At 36.3% G+C, this 17,182-nt stretch overlaps 2 protein-coding genes across 20 annotated transcripts in view; both read right to left on the reverse strand.

Annotated features, from left to right (window-relative positions):
- Window positions 1–65: 65 nt before the first annotated feature.
- LOC107219158 (protein FRG1 homolog) lies at window positions 66–3,145 on the reverse strand. The gene is made up of 5 exons (XM_015657258.2): window positions 2,962–3,145; window positions 2,766–2,845; window positions 2,300–2,592; window positions 1,745–1,944; window positions 66–1,620 (listed from the first exon to the last, which is right to left on the reverse strand). Exons 1-5 carry the CDS (start codon window positions 3,018–3,020, stop codon window positions 1,473–1,475), a joined length of 780 nt encoding a protein of 259 aa, XP_015512744.1. The 5' UTR covers window positions 3,021–3,145; the 3' UTR covers window positions 66–1,472.
- Window positions 3,146–12,379: 9,234 nt separating this feature from the next.
- LOC107226307 (serine/threonine-protein kinase MARK2) overlaps window positions 12,380–17,182 on the reverse strand; it is a 63,588-nt gene continuing 58,785 nt past the window's right edge. For 18 of the 19 annotated variants that reach the window (XM_046741882.1, XM_046741881.1, XM_046741883.1 and 15 more), the window contains one exon: window positions 12,380–16,895. In XM_046741882.1, coding sequence (XP_046597838.1) covers window positions 16,677–16,895 — 219 coding nt within the window. In that variant the 3' untranslated portion in view covers window positions 12,380–16,676. Of the gene's footprint in view, window positions 16,908–17,182 lie in introns of all 19 variants that reach the window. The other variant, XM_015667079.2, reaches the window with a different exon arrangement.

Genomic DNA, 17,182 nt, shown 5'->3' on the forward strand with positions numbered 1-17,182 from the left:
TTTCAACTATGGATTTTATTTTTTTCTCTTTTATCCCGCTTTTTATAATGTTTTTCTCTCTGTCATGTTTTTCTTCTTTTTACACACAATATTTTTAATATACTAGGTAACTAAGCACTCTATTACCCGTGATCAAAAGGGGTGCAACGTAATGCGTTATAAAAAAACATTATAATGAATTAATCAAATTGAATAGGTATTCATTAATGTGTATTATTAAATTGAATTCGTAATAACATGTATGACAAGCGGATGCCTCTATATTCATCCTTGCGCCGACACGTGTATCGTCGTTTTTCTTTGTCTTTATGTTTGTCATTAGTTTTTCTATTGTGGTTTTCGTTTTATGATTCAAACAGCATGTATTTATGTACAAAGGCTTTGTTTACCTGGGTCAGGATGTCTTTTAGTTAATTTGAATTATAAATAAATGAATAAGCCAATGAATTCGTAAATATGACGTCTTTATTTTATCGATTTATCAATCCCTATATTTTGCAAAACTGTTGTTCTTCTGTCTCTTTATCATACATATACTGTACATATCTTTCTGTCTTGATAACTTTTCAATAACTCATAAATATTGTGCTGCGATTGATAGAACAAAACATGGAATGAAGAAATTAATGAACGTTGAAAAAATTTGGTAGAAAAACGAGATAAAAAAAATTACGTTGGGACATTTATTTTATTTTGCGTTGATTAAATCATTACAGTTGAGTCATATATTTTTTGATTACACAACCTTTGTACATTATTTGATCACCACTTTTATCCCCCTTCAGACGTTCTCTTTAATTGTCATACAGTCGTATTTTCTTTAATGGTTGATGTAAACAGCATAGAAATAGACAAAAACAAAAAAAAAAAGGAATCCAAAATTAATGCACGATAAGGTGATGGGCTCTGAATACAAAGATAAGAGAAGGTATAATTTTTTATTGCCCTACCCGAAGGAGAGACGTAAGTTAACAATTTATTCAGATTTGAATGCCTCACCAGATATTGGTTAGTTTTTCGGATTTCTATTTTCTGTCAATTTTTACGATTATTGACCGACGAAAGAATGTATACGGATAATACGTACAAGCTATATTGAAATAAAATCGTTTGTTTTTTCAACAGATTTACAATTTTTATTTTCTCTACTTCGAGTGAACAAACTTTTGTTGATAAGACTGGATTATGCAATAAAAATTTAACACCGGTCGTACTTGATTAATTTATAGATCACATTGTTTCATTCCCGAAAAAAACAACAAACGTAATCTATTATTCATTCGCTTGAACCAATACCTTAGCGAGAAGTGGGCGATACTGGTTAAGTTGAAATTCAAATAAATATGTATTAAATTCAACAATTTTTTCAAGTATGAGTAATTGTCCGATTTTTTTTTTTCAACATATTCACGATAACGTAGTTTATATTATTTAGTAAGAATTATACACGATAAAAGCTGTTATACTGTTAATTATTTACAGTATCGATCAGCCTTCATTTTACTCCTTCGATCCAACAGCGCTTCGTGAAGGTTCCCCTCATTTTTAGCTTGCTCCAATTCCGCACGACTTTCGACATTGATTCTAAGCTTTTTATCCTGAAACTTTTGGAACTTTCTCCTGAAAAAAGAAATACTATTATTAATATTACCAATCTATTTATTGTTAAGTTATATTCTACTAATTATGCTTGCTAATGGTTGCAATTCATCCCGTTAATTATATAATTATAATAGCGTCATACACATAATTGATTTCGACTTCGGCAAGGGATCCTTGCTCTTCGGTAGGTACATTTTTGCTTGAATCCTGTATTTTTTGCGTCAGGCTTCGTATTGTCAATATTTCTGATGGACCAGCTTTTGTTCTTTCACAAGTTATATCATCGTCGTCTGCGACAGACATGAAACACCCTGTATTACTCAGTAAAGCCAGTTTCCCATCCTGAAAAACAGTTCGCACAGCAGGTTGAAATTTGTAATATTAAGGTAATAATGCATTTTTGGAGAAAATCGATGCTAGTCGTCTAGAGATTTGTTTGAAAATAAGTAAAAGTTAATTTCCAAAATGCTGATTTTTTCATTGCTTCATTACCTCAAAATTACTCACTTCAACTATCAATAATAGTTTGATATTTGAAATGATGATTGGAAATCTATTAGAGAATATTTTACAAATTATTCCAAACCTGTTCACTCTTTCATTTAATACTAAAATTACTTCAGAAAACGCAATTTATTATAATGGGATTAATTTTTTCAAAATAGATAATTTGCTCATTTGAGGAAACAAGATATACTTCAAATATAGGCTCCCATTGCTCCATGGCTCCAACTGCATCACTTCTACCGATGACAACTCCTTTTTTATCAACGCCAATGTATTTTCCGTAACCAGACTTCAATGCAATTTTTGTATCGTTGACTGGAAATGCGGTAAGGATTTCTTCTGGTGACGGACCTTCCTTCTCATCATGAGGAGCACCCAGTGTGAACAATCCATTGTCCAGAGCTTTGACATAGCATGAATTGCCAAATTCGATTGCAACTGTTCCAGTTATCTCTGCAATTGAGGTCGCTTTCCACCAGCCCCCTGCAACACATTGAAGAATAAAATGGAAGAAACTATTTCACATACTGCAACAAGTAAGGCTTTCTAATTTATCAAAAGTTTCAATTATTCGACTATTATGACACATTCCTACAAAGATGGTTAAAATGTATTAGCATTGGGGTGGTATTAGGGTTGAATTTAAATAGACAGACCATGAAGAATAGAATCCTCATCTTGCACACTCTCTGCTTTGTCTTTGTTATGTTGTTTCTTGTGTTTCCGCTTTTTTGATCTGAAATTTGAACCAAGAAGAATACACAAGTTGTAAACGGTGATTTTGAGTAAATATAACCTCAACTAGATCGACATCAGTCTCAACGAGGGGTCGTCATAACAATGTATACTTACTTGGGTTTTTCGCCTTTCAATACAAGTTTACCTATCCGAACTTTATCGTACTCGGACATGTTGAAATAATGACAATTCTAGGTTAATAAACCCAGAAGCACTGAAAACTTATTTATTCCGTGTCAAATATGACAGATCAAGTAGTGTCGGACTTGTAGAAGAGAAAACATACCACAAGATTGCCGTAAGTTAGGCGCTATGGTGGATCCTTGTCACTGAGTGGTCATCTCTCTTGGAGATCAGTGATTTTTGTGGAACGTAGATTCATGTTCAAAATTTTCTGTGAATTGTATAATATAGACCGGTTTGATAATAGCAGTGAGTATTTTTCCGACCTCAATAAAAACAATGACTCCAGACAACTGTCTGAGGAATCAATTATCACGGAGTTCAATCCGCAATGATGATGTTTTCTTCTTCCTTCGCCTTCTAGAAAGTTTTTTTTGCAATTTTGGGGTTTAATAAGTCTAAACGGGATTGTTTACATCGATTCTGGTACGGAAAGTTTTTCGCTCGGAAAACAAAAAGGTTAACCTCTTCGAATTTTTTCAGTTTTCCAAGTTCACCCGATTTGAACCCAATCGATTGCACGAAGTCCGAATACGTTGAGGCCAACGTATCAAGGCTTACAGCCGAAAAACAAGATATTTCACTTGTAATTTCACTACTGTTGGTCCCAAGCTGTTTTGGACATTTTTCCGTATTCCTGAGGGTCCAATTGGTGTAAGCAGAAGAATTCTGAGACGAAAAGATCACAAGCTCTGAAAATCGCAAAAAGCAAGGCTAACCCCTTTGGATTGTTTCGGCCCATTTTTGGTGGAATTTGGAAAATGCTGAAATCGGTTCATTTGTACCATGTACCGACGTAATTTTGTGAGATAAATCCATCGCACATGGTCTGGACACGCTACAAACAACGAAACTCATGGCTGCTAAACATCAAATTTACACCTCGTTTCCAGAGGTGGAAAAATCAAAAACTCATAGCTAAAAAGGTTCAGTTTCGGTTTATTCAATATGCCTTAGTGCTAGTACAAGTGTTTATGTGTCAGTGTGTACTACTTTACCATGTTAGTAAAGAGTATAATTGCAATATGTTACACTAATACATTATACTAATGATGATATGTTACACAACTGATTATTATAATATTATACTGAAACTGATATGTTTAGTATAATATTTCCAATATGATTGTAGTTCAAGACGGCAACAAGTGTAATACAATGGTAGAACATTACATAAGAACTTCGACTACTATTTGGGGAAAAACTGCGATATGCATTGCATTAAGCAGAATATGAACAATGCGTGATGTGATAGTTGGTACATTGTAGTTTGTAAGCGCAGCTTACGTTTCGGCCTGCGTACAGGTGGAATTCACCTTTGCAAGATACAAGATGATCATCGTTGTATTCTTAAGATTTGATCTAATCTGCAATAAAATGAATAATACATACCTCAATTTCTCCGGTTATTCGTCGTATCTTCTCAGGTGTTGGTCCGACGATGCTCGAAATACATTTTGCAAACGTTCGTGGGCCACAAGTCTAACATCGGTCGTTCAAATTGTTAGTGAGACGATATATTGTTCGCTTGGAATACAGGCGAACTAATCCCTTCGGATTTTTGTGGTCGAAATATGTCCGAAGTCGAAAAAGAGTTCGATTCATTCGTTGGTGTACTAGATCAACGTAATTTTGCGAGAGAAATCGATTGAACGCAGTCCCAATACGCTGCGAGCAACGGGTCAAAAGTTACAGGCAGAAAACCAGAACCTGAGTTTTTCACATTTATCAGCTGGTGATCTTTTCGTCGTCATTTCTCTCCCGTTGATCCCACGCTCTTTTTGCTGCGTTTTCTGAGATCCTGGGAGTCTAATTAGTCAGGAAAAGGTCATGCAAATCGAATCTGAGACCAAATATTTTTCGGCCCAAAAATAACTAAGGCTAACCCCTTTGTATTTTTGGTGAAAATTTTCGCGATTTTGAAAAGTGCTGAAATGAATTCTTTTGTGCACTATTCTGACGTAATTTTGCGAGAGAAATCGATTGGGCGCAGTCCCAATACGCTGCGAGCAACGGGTCAAAAGTTACAGGCGGAAAACCAGAACCCGAGTTTTTCACATTTTTCAGCTGGTGATCTTTTCGTCGTCATTTCTCTCCCGTTGATCCCACGCTCTTTTTGCTGCGTTTTCTAAGTTCCAGGGAGTCTAATTAGTCAAGTGAAGGTCATGCAAATCGAATCTGAGACCAAAAATTTTTCGGCGCAAAAATAACTAAGGCTAACCCCTTTGTATTTTTGGTGAAAATTTTCGCGATTTTGAAAAGTGCTGAAATGAATTCTTTTGTGCACTATTCTGACGTAATTTTGCAAGAGAAATCGATTGGGCGTAGACCCAATACGCTGCGAGCAACGGGTCAAAAGTTACAGGCGGAAAACCAGAACCCGAGTTTTTCACATTTTTCAGCTGGTGATCTTTTCGTCGTCATTTCTCTCCCGTTGATCCCACGCTCTTTTTGCTGCGTTTTCTAAGTTCCAGGGAGTCTAATTAGTCAAGTAAAGGTCATGCAAATCGAATCTGAGACCAAAAATTTTTCGGCACAAAAATAACTAAGGCTAACCCCTTTGTATTTTTGGTGAAAATTTTCGCGATTTTGAAAAGCGCTGAAATGAATTCTTTTGTGCACTATTCTGACGTAATTTTGCGAGAGAAATCGATTGGGCGCAGTCCCAATACGCTGCGAGCAACGGGTCAAAAGTTACAGGCAGAAAACCAGAACCTGAGTTTTTCACATTTATCAGCTGGTGATCTTTTCGTCGTCATTTCTCTCCCGTTGATCCCACGCTCTTTTTGCTGCGTTTTCTGAGATCCTGGGAATCTAATTAGTCAGGAAAAGGTCATGCAAATCGAATCTGAGACCAAAAATTTTTCGGCCCAAAAATAACTAAGGCTAACCCCTTTGTATTTTTGGTGAAAATTTTCGCGATTTTGAAAAGTGCTGAAATAAATTCTTTTGTGCACTACTCCGACGTAATTTTGCGAGAGAAATCGATTGGGCGCAGTCCCAATACGCTGCGAGCAACGGGTCAAAAGTTACAGGCAGAAAACCAGAACCTGAGTTTTTCACATTTATCAGCTGGTGATCTTTTCGTCGTCATTTCTCTCCCGTTGATCCCACGCTCTTTTTGCTGCGTTTTCTGAGATCCTGGGAGTCTAATTAGTCAGGAAAAGGTCATGCAAATCGAATCTGAGACCAAATATTTTTCGGCCCAAAAATAACTAAGGCTAACCCCTTTGTATTTTTGGTGAAAATTTTCGCGATTTTGAAAAGTGCTGAAATGAATTCTTTTGTGCACTATTCTGACGTAATTTTGCGAGAGAAATCGATTGGGCGCAGTCCCAATACGCTGCGAGCAACGGGTCAAAAATTACAGGCAGAAAACCAGAACCTGAGTTTTTCACATTTATCAGCTGGTGATCTTTTCGTCGTCATTTCTCTCCCGTTGATCCCACGCTCTTTTTGCTGCGTTTTCCGAGATCCTGGGAGTGAAATTAGTCAGGAAAAGGTCATGCATATCGAATCTGAGACCAAAAATTTTTCGGCCCAAAAATAACTAAGGCTAACCCCTTTGTATTTTTGGTGAAAATTTTCGCGATTTTGAAAAGTGCTGAAATGAATTCTATTGTGCACTATTCAGACGTAATTTTGCGAGAGAAATCGATTGGGCGCAGTCCCAATACGCTGCGAGCAAAGGATGAAAAGTTACAGCCGAAAAACAAGAACCTGTGTTTTTGACTTTTTTTGACTGGTGCTTTTTCCATCGTCATTCGTCTGCTGCTGGTCATACGCTGTTTTCGTTGCGTTTTCTGGGTTCCTGGAAGTCTAATTAGTCAAGAAAAGGTCATGCAAATCGAATCTGAGACCTAAAATTTTTCGGCCCAAAAATAACTAAGGCTAACCCCTTTGTATTTTTGGTGAAAATTTTCGCGATTTTGAAAAGTGCTGAAATGAATTCTTTTGTGCACTATTCTGACGTAATTTTGCGAGAGAAATCGATTGGGCGCAGTCCCAATACGCTGCGAGCAACGGGTCAAAAGTTACAGGCAGAAAACCAGAACCTGAGTTTTTCACATTTATCAACTGGTGATCTTTTCGTCGTCATTTCTCTCCCGTTGATCCCACGCTCTTTTTGCTGCGTTTTCTGAGATCCTGGGAGTCTAATTAGTCAGGAAAAGGTCATGCAAATCGAATCTGAGACCAAAAATTTTTCGGCCCAAAAATAACTAAGGCTAACCCCTTTGTATTTTTGGTGAAAATTTTCGCGATTTTGAAAAGTGCTGAAATAAATTCTTTTATGCACTACTCCGACGTAATTTTGCGAGAGAAATCGATTGGGCGCAGTCCCAATACGCTGCGAGCAACGGGTCAAAAGTTACAGGCAGAAAACCAGAACCTGAGTTTTTCACATTTATCAGCTGGTGATCTTTTCGTCGTCATTTCTCTCCCGTTGATCCCACGCTCTTTTTGCTGCGTTTTCTGAGATCCTGGGAGTCTAATTAGTCAGGAAAAGGTCATGCAAATCGAATCTGAGACCAAATATTTTTCGGCCCAAAAATAACTAAGGCTAACCCCTTTGTATTTTTGGTGAAAATTTTCGCGATTTTGAAAAGTGCTGAAATGAATTCTTTTGTGCACTATTCTGACGTAATTTTGCGAGAGAAATCGATTGGGCGCAGTCCCAATACGCTGCGAGCAACGGGTCAAAAGTTACAGGCAGAAAACCAGAACCTGAGTTTTTCACATTTATCAGCTGGTGATCTTTTCGTCGTCATTTCTCTCCCGTTGATCCCACGCTCTTTTTGCTGCGTTTTCTGAGATCCTGGGAGTCTAATTAGTCAGGAAAAGGTCATGCAAATTGAATCTGAGACCAAATATTTTTCGGCCCAAAAATAACTAAGGCTAACCCCTTTGTATTTTTGGTGAAAATTTTCGCGATTTTGAAAAGTGCTGAAATGAATTCTTTTGTGCACTATTCTGACGTAATTTTGCGAGAGAAATCGATTGGGCGCAGTCCCAATACGCTGCTAGCAACGGGTCAAAAGTTACAGGCAGAAAACCAGAACCTGAGTTTTTCACATTTATCAGCTGGTGATCTTTTCGTCGTCATTTCTCTCCCGTTGATCCCACGCTCTTTTTGCTGCGTTTTCTGAGATCCTGGGAGTCTAATTAGTCAGGAAAAGGTCATGCAAGTCGAATCTGAGACCAAATATTTTTCGGCCCAAAAATAACTAAGGCTAACCCCTTTGTATTTTTGGTGAAAATTTTCGCGATTTTGAAAAGTGCTGAAATGAATTCTTTTGTGCACTATTCTGACGTAATTTTGCGAGAGAAATCGATTGGGCGCAGTCCCAATACGCTGCGAGCAACGGGTCAAAAGTTACAGGCAGAAAACCAGAACCTGAGTTTTTCACATTTATCAGCTGGTGATCTTTCCATCGTCATTCGTCTGCTGCTGGTCCTACGCGGTTTTCGCTGCGTTTTCTGAGATCCTGGGAGTCTAATTAGTCAGGAAAAGGTCATGCAAATCGAATCTGAGACCAAATATTTTTCGGCCCAAAAATAACTAAGGCTAACCCCTTTGTATTTTTGGTGAAAATTTTCGCGATTTTGAAAAGTGCTGAAATAAATTATTTTGTGCACTACTCCGACGTAATTTTGCGAGAGAAATCGATTGGGCGCAGTCCCAATACGCTCTGAGCAAAGGATGAAAAGTTACAGCCGAAAAACAAGAACCTGTGTTTTTGGCTTTTTTTGACTGGTGCTTTTTCCATCGTCATTCGTCTGCTGCTGGTCATACGCTGTTTTCGTTGCGTTTTCTGGGTTCCTGGAAGTCTAATTAGTCAAGAAAAGGTCATGCAAATCGAATCTGAGACCTAAAATTTTTCGGCCCAAAAATAACTAAGGCTAACCCCTTTGTTTTTTGGTGAAAATTTTCGCGATTTTGAAAAGTGCTGAAATGAATTCTTTTGTGCACTATTCTGACGTAATTTTGCGAGAGAAATCGATTGGGCGTAGTCCCAATACGCTGCGAGCAACGGGTCAAAAGTTACAGGCAGAAAACCAGAACCTGAGATTTTCACATTTATCAGCTGGTGATCTTTTCGTCGTCATTTCTCTCCCGTTGATCCCACGCTCTTTTTGCTGCGTTTTCTGAGATCCTGGGAGTCTAATTAGTCAGGAAAAGGTCATGCAAATCGAATCTGAGACCAAATATTTTTCGGCCCAAAAATAACTAAGGCTAACCCCTTTGTATTTTTGGTGAAAATTTTCGCGATTTTGAAAAGTGCTGAAATGAATTCTTTTGTGCACTATTCTGACGTAATTTTGCGAGAGAAATCGATTGGGCGGAGTCTCAATACGCTGCGAGCAACGGGTCAAAAGTTACAGGCGGAAAACGAGAACCTGAATTTTTCACATTTTTCAGCTGGTGATCTTTTCGTCGTCATTTCTCTCCCGTTGATCCCACGCTCTTTTTGCTGCGTTTTCTGAGATCCTGGGAGTCTAATTAGTCAGGAAAAGGTCATGCAAATCGAATCTGAGACCAAATATTTTTCGGCCCAAAAATAACTAAGGCTAACCCCTTTGTATTTTTGGTGAAAATTTTCGCGATTTTGAAAAGTGCTGAAATGAATTCTTTTGTGCACTATTCTGACGTAATTTTGCGAGAGTAATCGATTGGGCGCAGTCTCAATACGCTGCGAGCAACGGGTCAAAAGTTACAGGAAGAAAACCAGAACCTGAGTTTTTCACATTTATCAGCTGATGATCTATTCGTCGTCATTTCTCTCCCGTTGATCCCACGCTCTTTTTGCTGCGTTTTCTGAGATCCTGAGAGTATAATTAGTCAGGAAAAGGTCATGCAAATCGAATCTGAGACCAAAAATTTTTCGGCCCAAAAATAACCAAGGCTAACCCCTTTGTATTTTTGGTGAAAATTTTCGCGATTTTGAAAAGTGCTGAAATGAATTCTTTTGTGCACTATTCTGACGTAATTTTGCGAGAGAAATCGATTGGGCGCAGTCTCAATACGCTGCGAGCAACGGGTCAAAAGTTACAGGAAGAAAACCAGAACCTGAGTTTTTCACATTTATCAGCTGATGATCTATTCGTCGTCATTTCTCTCGTTGATCCCACGCTCTTTTTGCTGCGTTTTCTGAGATCCTGAGAGTATAATTAGTCAGGAAAAGGTCATGCAAATCGAATCTGAGACCAAAAATTTTTCGGCCCAAAAATAACTAAGGCTGTGTATTTTTGGTGAAAATTTTCGTGATTTTGAAAAGTACTGAAATAAATTCTTTCGTGCACTACTCCGACGTAATTTTGCGAGAGAAATCGATTGGGCGCAGTCCCAATACGCTGCGAGCAAAGGATGAAAAGTTACAGCCGAAAAACAAGAACCTGTGTTTTTGACTTTTTTCGACTGATGCTTTTTCCATCGTCATTCGGCTGCTGCTGGTCCTACGCTGTTTTCGCTGCGTCTTCTGAGTTCCTGGGAGTCTAATTAGTCAAGAAAAGGTCATGCAAATCGAAACTGAGACCTAAAATTTTTCGGCCCAAAAATAACTAAGGCTAACGTTACCCTTTGTATTTTTGGTGAAAATTTTCGCGATTTCGAAAACCGCCGGAATAAATTCTTCGTCGCACTATATAGACGTGATTTTGCAAGAGAAATCAATTGGGCGCAGTCCCACTACGCTGCGAGCAAAGGATCAAAAGTTACAGCCAAAAAACGAGAAATTTCCTTCTTCATTACTTTGCTGTTGCTCCTACACTCTTATTCATGTCATTGTCGCAATCTCGAGGGTCCAATCGGTGGGAACGTAGTCCTTCAAGTGGATTCTGCGACGAAAAATTTCTGAGCTCCGTAAATCGCAAAATAGGAAGAAGGCTGTGTCGATAAGTTCTACAAAATTATCATCAATTTCGAGAAAGGGCAAAATTAACTCATTAAGACGCGATAAGTTACAGCCGAGAATCGTCGTCTCTAGTTTAGTCCATATTTGTACGAGAAATCCAATGAAAGCCGCAGCAAATGAACCAACAAAACATGTTTGATTTTTCCAGGTTTTGATCCACGTTCCAGATATCTTTTCTGAATCGTCGGTGGTACAACTTGTCGGAAAATGCTGTCATACCGATTCCACCACTGAAACCAACATATCCCCAAAACAAATCAACACCTACCAAGCCAAGCGCCCGAAACTCATTAATCGTTTTGATGCTCGCAATCAGAAAATCTGACAGATACCATCTGGAATAAGGCTGCACATTCTGCTTGGTTCAACTCAAGTAATAGCTGCTAAGAACGAGAAAAAATCGGCAACACGTTTAAATGCTACAGATAATTAATCCCGAAAATAGTAACTACTAGCTCATTATTTGTTTCCTAAAGATCATGGGATCGTATACGCGTGCAATTCAACAGGTATATAATACAAATAAATCCGTAATGTTCATTTGAAATGAGCCATCGATGACGTCTCTCCTGTTTGTAGCAGCGTCGAACAATTCTTGTTTAAGAACTCGCTTCGAGTGGCAGAACATCTGCAGTGCGTTGATTAGAATAAAATTTATATTTCAAGTGGAAGTATGTAAAACTGATATTGAATGAATCATATAGAGATTGTAGACGAATCCATGACATTTCCATATCCTCCGAAATTAAGAGCTTCATCGCCAAATTTCTCAAAATTAGAAACAAAAAAACTTAAATAAATAGATAAACGGCATACTGGGCGGCAGTTGTTCAGATCTGAGTTTGAAATCGCAAACTAAAATTAAAGAATTCCGCTAGGAGTTGGTATTTCACGATTAAATAAAACCTCTTCCGACCAATAACCGCTCGCGTAGGGGATCTATAATAGGGGAACAATAATTGTCACCATTTTATTAAAAATCTTTATCAGCTACATTTTGCTAGATACCGATCACCAGAAAACACTTAGCAAAGCTGTATGTGTATGACGAATTATGTACCTATCTACAGGTTTGAATCTGGATGTATATTTACATATACATAGGTATGTATACTCCAAATACTCACACACGTATATACATATATTCATAATATATATGTATCTATGTATGTTTGTGATTTTGTTTAGTTTTTCTTTTCTTCTTTCGTTAAATTACAACAGGTTGACAGAGTTATGCGCGCGGTAGAGATATATTAATGGGTTGGTTGCGCGGACACCGATGTCCTGGGGTTATTCATGGTATACAACACAGCAAAGTCATTTTCTACTTTTTCTTTCATTTTCATTTAAATTTCAAGTTAAACGTCGACTGGATTTATATCATTATCATACAGATTGCAATATTAAGTGGCATTTTACGTACACGTTTTTTTTTCCTTTTATTAACTTACTACTTTCACTCGTCTTTAAGATTTTTGTTTGTTTGTTGTGTTATTTTTTTTTTTCTCTCTCTGCTATTTTCTAATCGTTTTTCTCAAGTTACTAATCACATATTAATTCAGGTAGCTCAAAGTTGTCCGCTCAGCCATACATCGTATATAATAATAATAATTATTATTATTAATTTTATCCTTCATAATATTCATATTAAAGTTAATGAGTGTGTGTGTATGTATGTATGGGTGTATTTTTCCTTAACTTGTATATAATAGTTTTTGCTTGCCTCTTGTTTCTTCCGCCTTTTTTCCTCCGTTGTCACTCAAGTATTAATTATTAATTTATACATTTACAATTTTTATATATATATATTTTTTGTTTGTTTTCAAGCATGCGAGCAGAGGATTTTTGTATGTTGATTACACTTATATTATATACCATAATTAATTAATTACCTACATGTGTATCATGGGTTTACTATCAACACTACAAGGATCCTTATCTTATAACAGTGATAATAATAATGATGATAATAATGGCAATAATAACGAAAATCATAATAATAATTATTATTAAATGTATATAGTATGCGTGTATGTATGAATGTACGTATAATTGCAATGTATCACTTTATAATAACTGTGGCAAAGATTGTGAAGTAAGTTATTAATACAGTCGCGATAATGGTTGAATATTTTACTCGATGTAACTGGGTATTTAGTAACTATCAGTAGAATATAAATAATGCTATTCGAATCAATTATGATGCACATTTTTAAGTAAGACAAAGTTAACAAGAAAAGAAATTGAAATAAATAATTTCGAAAGAAGAATGAAACAAAATGAAGCGTTATAAAACAGACGAAAAATTTTCTTCCGAGAAATAAATTTCTATGCAGCAATGCACTTTAGTGAGGATCGCTGAGTCGAATATTCCAACGGATACGTGAAACAGTAAATGTAACTTAATCGGTAATGTGGATAAAATCAAAGTTTCGTTATTCACTTCAGGTGTGTTAAAATCTACTATTCATTTATCCACCTCTCGATTTTTCCGATCGATGATTAATTATACATTGCATGCGATGTTATTCAGTTATTGTAAGGCTCGTTTGTTTTTACGTGAAATTTTTTTTTTGACTACATAAATACGAATTTTTCTATTTTTATTTGATAATAAAATAAGTCGCGATGCCTGCCTATGTTTTACATCTTCTGTCGTCGTAGGTATTTATGCATTCAGAGTGTTTCAAATATTTCACACATAAACGGAATAATTAATCAATAATAAGACAAATTCAATAATTACTAATCTTGTTTATTACTGATATTAAATATATGTACCTATATGGATATTTATCTTTTATATGTGCACTGTGTATGTATGTATGTATATGTATATATGAATGCGAAAAACGTTGAACAACAATGGTAGTGTGTACATGCTTGTTCATATATTCATAACACTGCATTAAGGTGAATTGAAATTCAAAATTGAAATTAATCGTCTTCTTCTATAAATTACGTTCACTGAATGATACTTATACATATTTATTTACTACGAGGAGAAATAAATCCGAAATATGAAGTAACATTAAATAATAATAATAAAACTAAAAAAATACGATGCTATTTCTTTCTTTCATTAATTTTTTGTAATTTCTTTTCACTTTGCTGTTAAATAAATTATTTATCTATACTGGTAGTAAAGTAAAATGTACTGATATAGGTATACTAATTATACGATATTCAAAAGCAGATATAAAACATTCGTAATGTTCTAATACATGTATTCCTGTTTGTTTTCACCATTTTTAAGAGGAATACCGATTTCGTATTTATTTTTTATGCGATTGTTTACTCTCTCTCCCATCACCATTCTCATTTTCACTTTGCTTTTACTGTTGCATATAGAGGAAACCATATTCCGGTTATATTTATATTCTATATTATATACATCGTGGCCCTTGCATCTACTACATATATATGTATATGTATGTATAGGTTCTACTGTTGAAGAAATCACAAGTGTGACCCCTCGTTCCTCATTGAGATATGATAAAAGAAATTGAGTGAAACGTAAGACAATGAAGGAGGAGAAATGAAATTGAAAATAAAAACAAAAATAAATGTAGAAGTTAGTGAATAACGGCGTGATGATACAGCCTGCGTTTATAATACCTATATTTCTATTATCATCATTATATCCTTGGTAAAAATAGCAGATCTTGTTAGTATAACAATGCGGTTTTTTAATATTTATTAATTCATTTATTTATTCACTTATCCACTTGTTTTTGTTAATTTTTTGATGGTTACCTTTGTTTGTTTGTTTTTTTTTTTTGTTTGCGTTTTACGTTCTTGTTCTTCCTTTGAAAGTACGCTAAACTCAATTCGCTCATTTTACTAATTGTACAAAGTAAATCATTGTTGGATACTTCACATTCTCCAAGTTCTTCGTTTTAATCATATCTTTTATTTTCCTATTTAATTATACTTAATTCAACGATAATGACGATGATCATAATGAGAATGATGATAATATTGATAATTATGACGATGATAATTATAATAATTAATTCATTATTGAATTAGTAATTAATTGTCTAGTGTCTATAATGCTGTGTTTCTGTATGCATGTATTGTATGTATGTTTGTTAAACGCGACGAACTGATGAACTTGATATTAAATGACCGAAAATTTGCACAGAAAAATAAGTAAACAACGTGTGAAATCAGAAAAGTAAAAAGCACGGGTCGTGGTATAATTGTAAAACAAACAATTTCTTCTTCTTCCGACGACGATGACGATGATAATGATTATTATGACAATGACGACTACAATGTGGATATGACGATTGCAACGATGTGATTTGGGCACTCGAATTCCCCGACCACCAGTAACCGATAATATCGTGAAAAAATTTCAAGTGCCGAAACGAAAAAAAAAAAAATTGCAACGTGAAATATAAGGAAAAAAAATTTAAAAACAAAAGAAAATTGGAAAAAATACCGCGCAATATCAGTAAGTACCCTAGTTTATGTATGTATTGTAATATGTATTATCATAGTTATATTATGTAAATTTTAGAATAACGTTCAGCGTAATCGAGTCCGATAATCAAGGGGGGCGGGGGTGGTGGTGGTGGTGGTGCTGATGACGTCTTGTTCAGCGCCGAAAATTTCACCTTCGGCGCTCAATTGCGATCCTTATTACAGTTTTGGGGTCGATCAGTCGTTTACAATTATTCGTTTACAGCGGCTACCAGACTGGACTTATATTCTTCCATTTTGGCACTCAGAGTATTAGGATACATACGTATTAGCCAGTAGTAGCGGTGTAGTAGTACTAGATATTAGTTACACGTATTTATATACATATATATATAAATATATGTATAAATGATATATATGTAGAGATAAATCACAGGGCTTAATTTTTAAATTAAAACCGCTCGAGGGTTTAGTGAGGACCTGCAAGTACCAATTTCAGATCACTATATACATAACGACACACTGTTATAAGTAATATGCATTCGTGTGTTTATACACACGATTATACATATATGTATAATAATAATACGTATCTACCGAAGGGAATTTCATGTTTTCTTTCTCACAAATTGCAGTATATCATCGTCGTCTTATCGTATTCGCCGTACTCGGGGTGGGTCTGTCCTTAGAGAGAAAACGAAAGACGAATATCAAAAATGTTGAAGGAAAATTAAAAAAAAAAAAAATAAAAAAACAACCAATATGGAATAGTTATTGATTTATAAATTGCGTTATTATCAATAATAGACGTGTGAAAATTCTCGTTTCTGTGTTTTCTTTTTCTTTGTGTTTTTCTTTTCTTTTTTGATTTTTTATTTTTTTTTTTGTTAAAATGATGGAGAAAAAGAAAAGAAAAAAAACACCAACAACCACCAAAAACAATCTCGAACGTGTTACAAACGCTTGTAACCGACTCCAAACCCACCCACCCACTTACTCACTCACACTCACACTCACACTCGCAATTACACTAACACTCATACTCGCTCGCTCCCTCCCGCCCTCCCTCATCTTCTTCTCCCATGCAGAAACAGGTGTGTGATAACCGAGATGTTATGAAATACTGGGATCTGGTTACGCGAAAGGCTAGACGAATATCTCTTGCTGATCGTCAGAGCCCGAAGCCGAGTCCCAGAAGAAGTAAGAGTAATAGTCGTCGGAAGTGGCTGCTACTTGCTGGCGTGGATCATCACGAGGGGGTTATGGGTTGGCACCAGCCTCCGTGGCGCCTGCAGCCGGCAGTCACAGTTTGAGCTCGTTCGCTATCTTGCTGGCGATGTTTTTGAAGCCGATCGATGTTCCTGATATACGCTTGAACCTCACACCGTTCAGCGACAGCCTCGGCAGCTTGCAGACCTCGATCTCCCACTGTACCTGGCTATCCGTTGCTGCGTCTCCGTGCGCACAGAGCAGCAAAAATCTCTCACGCTGCTCGTACTGGCACTTATTGGCATCCAGCACCTATATTACCACCTTATTAAGCGGTGCACCAAAAACCAATGCCAAGAATTTCTAACTGTTCGCGATTTTTTCTCTTTCATTTTGTTTTTAGAAAACTTCATTTGCTTTTAAATTACTGAGACAATAATCGTGCACAGTGTTGCACTGTTACACGACTGTATAGACTATTTTAACATCATTAGCTAGCAGTTTACAAGTGTTGGAAAAACTATTTCCACAGATTTTTCGTACGCACAAGACGATTGGAATAAGTTCACTCAACATCTACTACAAGTACCAGACTTATG

Source organism: Neodiprion lecontei, chromosome 5 (genome assembly GCF_021901455.1).
Source record: "Neodiprion lecontei isolate iyNeoLeco1 chromosome 5, iyNeoLeco1.1, whole genome shotgun sequence".
In the NCBI taxonomy this organism is placed as follows: domain Eukaryota; kingdom Metazoa; phylum Arthropoda; class Insecta; order Hymenoptera; family Diprionidae; genus Neodiprion; species Neodiprion lecontei.

Bases quoted from the DNA above. Each gene is read 5' to 3' on its own strand.
- LOC107219158 (XM_015657258.2), bottom strand. From the start codon at position 3,020: ATGTCCGAGTACGATAAAGTTCGGATAGGTAAACTTGTATTGAAAGGC. The intron at 1,945-2,299 runs GTATATCTTGTT...ACTGTTTTTCAG, and splicing joins AATGGGAGCCTATATTTGAA to GATGGGAAACTGGCTTTACT. The intron at 1,621-1,744 runs GTATGACGCTAT...TTCTTTTTTCAG, and splicing joins GAAGTCGAAATCAATTATGT to GAGAAAGTTCCAAAAGTTTC.